Source organism: Chrysochloris asiatica, unplaced genomic scaffold (assembly GCF_000296735.1).
Source record: "Chrysochloris asiatica unplaced genomic scaffold, ChrAsi1.0 scaffold00067, whole genome shotgun sequence".
NCBI classification, from domain to species: domain Eukaryota; kingdom Metazoa; phylum Chordata; class Mammalia; order Afrosoricida; family Chrysochloridae; genus Chrysochloris; species Chrysochloris asiatica.
The window spans coordinates 7676043-7678079 of NW_006408585.1; the positions used below are offsets into that span (position 1 = coordinate 7676043).

At 35.8% G+C, this 2037-nt stretch overlaps 1 protein-coding gene across 1 annotated transcript in view; it reads right to left on the reverse strand.

The window, feature by feature from the left end:
* LRRC9 (leucine rich repeat containing 9) overlaps positions 1-1063 on the reverse strand; it is a 219084-nt gene extending 218021 nt beyond the window's left edge. The window contains exons 1-2 of the mRNA XM_006864637.1: positions 1016-1063; positions 426-644 (exon numbers count right to left, since the gene is read on the reverse strand). Coding sequence (XP_006864699.1) covers positions 426-644; positions 1016-1063 — 267 coding nt within the window. The remainder of the gene's footprint in view (positions 1-425; positions 645-1015) is intronic.
* Positions 1064-2037: the final 974 nt, after the last annotated feature.

Genomic DNA, 2037 nt, shown 5'->3' on the forward strand with positions numbered 1-2037 from the left:
TGAAAACTGGGGGGAGGAGGGGGAAGTATAGGGAGTGGGTTTCTGGGATATACCCTTTGGGTGGTTGAGGATGCATGGAGGGGATTGGAACCATGGCAGTGAGATGATATAAGATGGAATGAATGTAAAACTAAAGTTCTCCCATGTAAACTATCATATAATTCACAATAAAACATTAAAAAAGAATAAGAAAAAAGGTGCCCCAGGATGGGTTCAAACTGTAGTTGAGTGCTTACCCAGAGACTCCTACTAATACTGGGTATTATTTTATTTGATAAAAGTAGAATATGTTCATGTTTTGGCTGCGTATTTCGATTTCCTCCTTGGAATAAATCTATTTCTATCTGTTGCCCATTTATCTATTTGACTCTTGCCAAAGGATCCAGGAGGAAATCTTTTCTATAATGCCATATCTTCAGACTTACCTCTACACGACATTCAGCAATCCAAAGTTCTTTAAGTAGTAAACAAGTCTCTAGCCCTGAAATTTCTTTTATATCTTGAGCAATAATTGTGAGACTTGTTAAATTAGGAAATAATGATAATCCAACTATATGGGGATACCCTGAGAAAAACATCTCGAGGTTTGTAGTATCTGATCCTTCTTGTTCAACCGTCTCATAAGATAAACCATTGCATAAACACTGTTGCAAAAAAGAAAGAAAGAAAAGAAATTTGGTTACTTGTTTTAAATAATACAAAAATTATTTTTACCACTAGAAACTATGGACTGTCAGTTGCATTCAAGCTATTTTTATACTCTAACTAGTGAGAAGTACAGGACCAGGCAGTATTTCATTCTGTTGTGCATAGGGTCACTATGAGTTGGTACCGATTCAATGGCACCTAACAACAACAACTAGTGAGAAAATACTGCACATTTAACTTTTCTCTACTGTCAAAAGTCATAGGTTAGAACAGATGTCAAGACAATCCTGCTTCTAGAAAGAAGCGCAAAAATGTTCCATTTAATAACTTCGCAAATGTAGTTGAAAGAAATTTAGCTTTGACTCACCAGTTCTTTAATGATTTCTTCTTGGTTTAGGTTTTCACTTTCAATCATCTTCCATTAAAAATAATGATCATAATATTATATCTGCTAAGGGAAATGAAAAATTAAATACTAGAGCCTTGTCATTCCAATTTGAAAGGCATCTTAAGGTTAGTTAGGTGGCGTTGTAGGATAAGCAGTAACTGCAAGGTTGGCGGTTCAAACTCACCAGCCACTCCTTGGAAACCCTAAACAGGGCTGCTATGAGTTGGAACCGACTCCACAGCACTTATCAACAACAACAACAACCCAAGTGTTGTTTGAAAACTTCACAAAGTACATTACCAAGACTGTCCAGTTTTTTCCAGCTCAAGTTTTGTTAGAAAGTTAGTTTTCACTCTGAGTTTAATTCTGTCTTCCCATAAGTCCATATTGGTTTCATTCTACCTTCTGAGTTCAAATAAAGCAAGTGTAGTTCCTCTTCCATTCAGTGGGCTTTAGCACTTGAAGAAAGCAGCTATCACTACCCCACCCATTAAATAGCTCCCAGTTCATTTCTTTTAAATCTCTCATTGGACATCCTACTTTCTCTGTTATGAACAAACTTCAGTTTATCCTTCTTACACTGCGGTGTCCAAAAATGGACAACGTCCCCTAAGTGGAATCAGAAGGCAAAGAGAAGATTCCGCAGGGTTTAGTAACATACTTGGTTTGGTAATAAATGCTTATTAAAAAGCATTCACCAACTTCTTCATTCTAGGTGACATGAACTAACTAATGCCTAAATAGTTTCAACACAATTTAAGTCAATTTTCTTAATTCTTAGTATTTTCATAATATTACTTGAGATATATGGTATTTAAAAATATAGGAATTAGTTTTAATATGATGACATGACAAGGCATTGCCAAGTGAGAAAAGCAAAATATAGAAAACAGTACATATTGTGATCCCAATTTTTACAGTAACAACTTCTACCAAATTCCCCTATCCCCATGATCATGAAGTTTGTGCAGGACTGGGCAATGTTTCATCCTGCTGTGCAA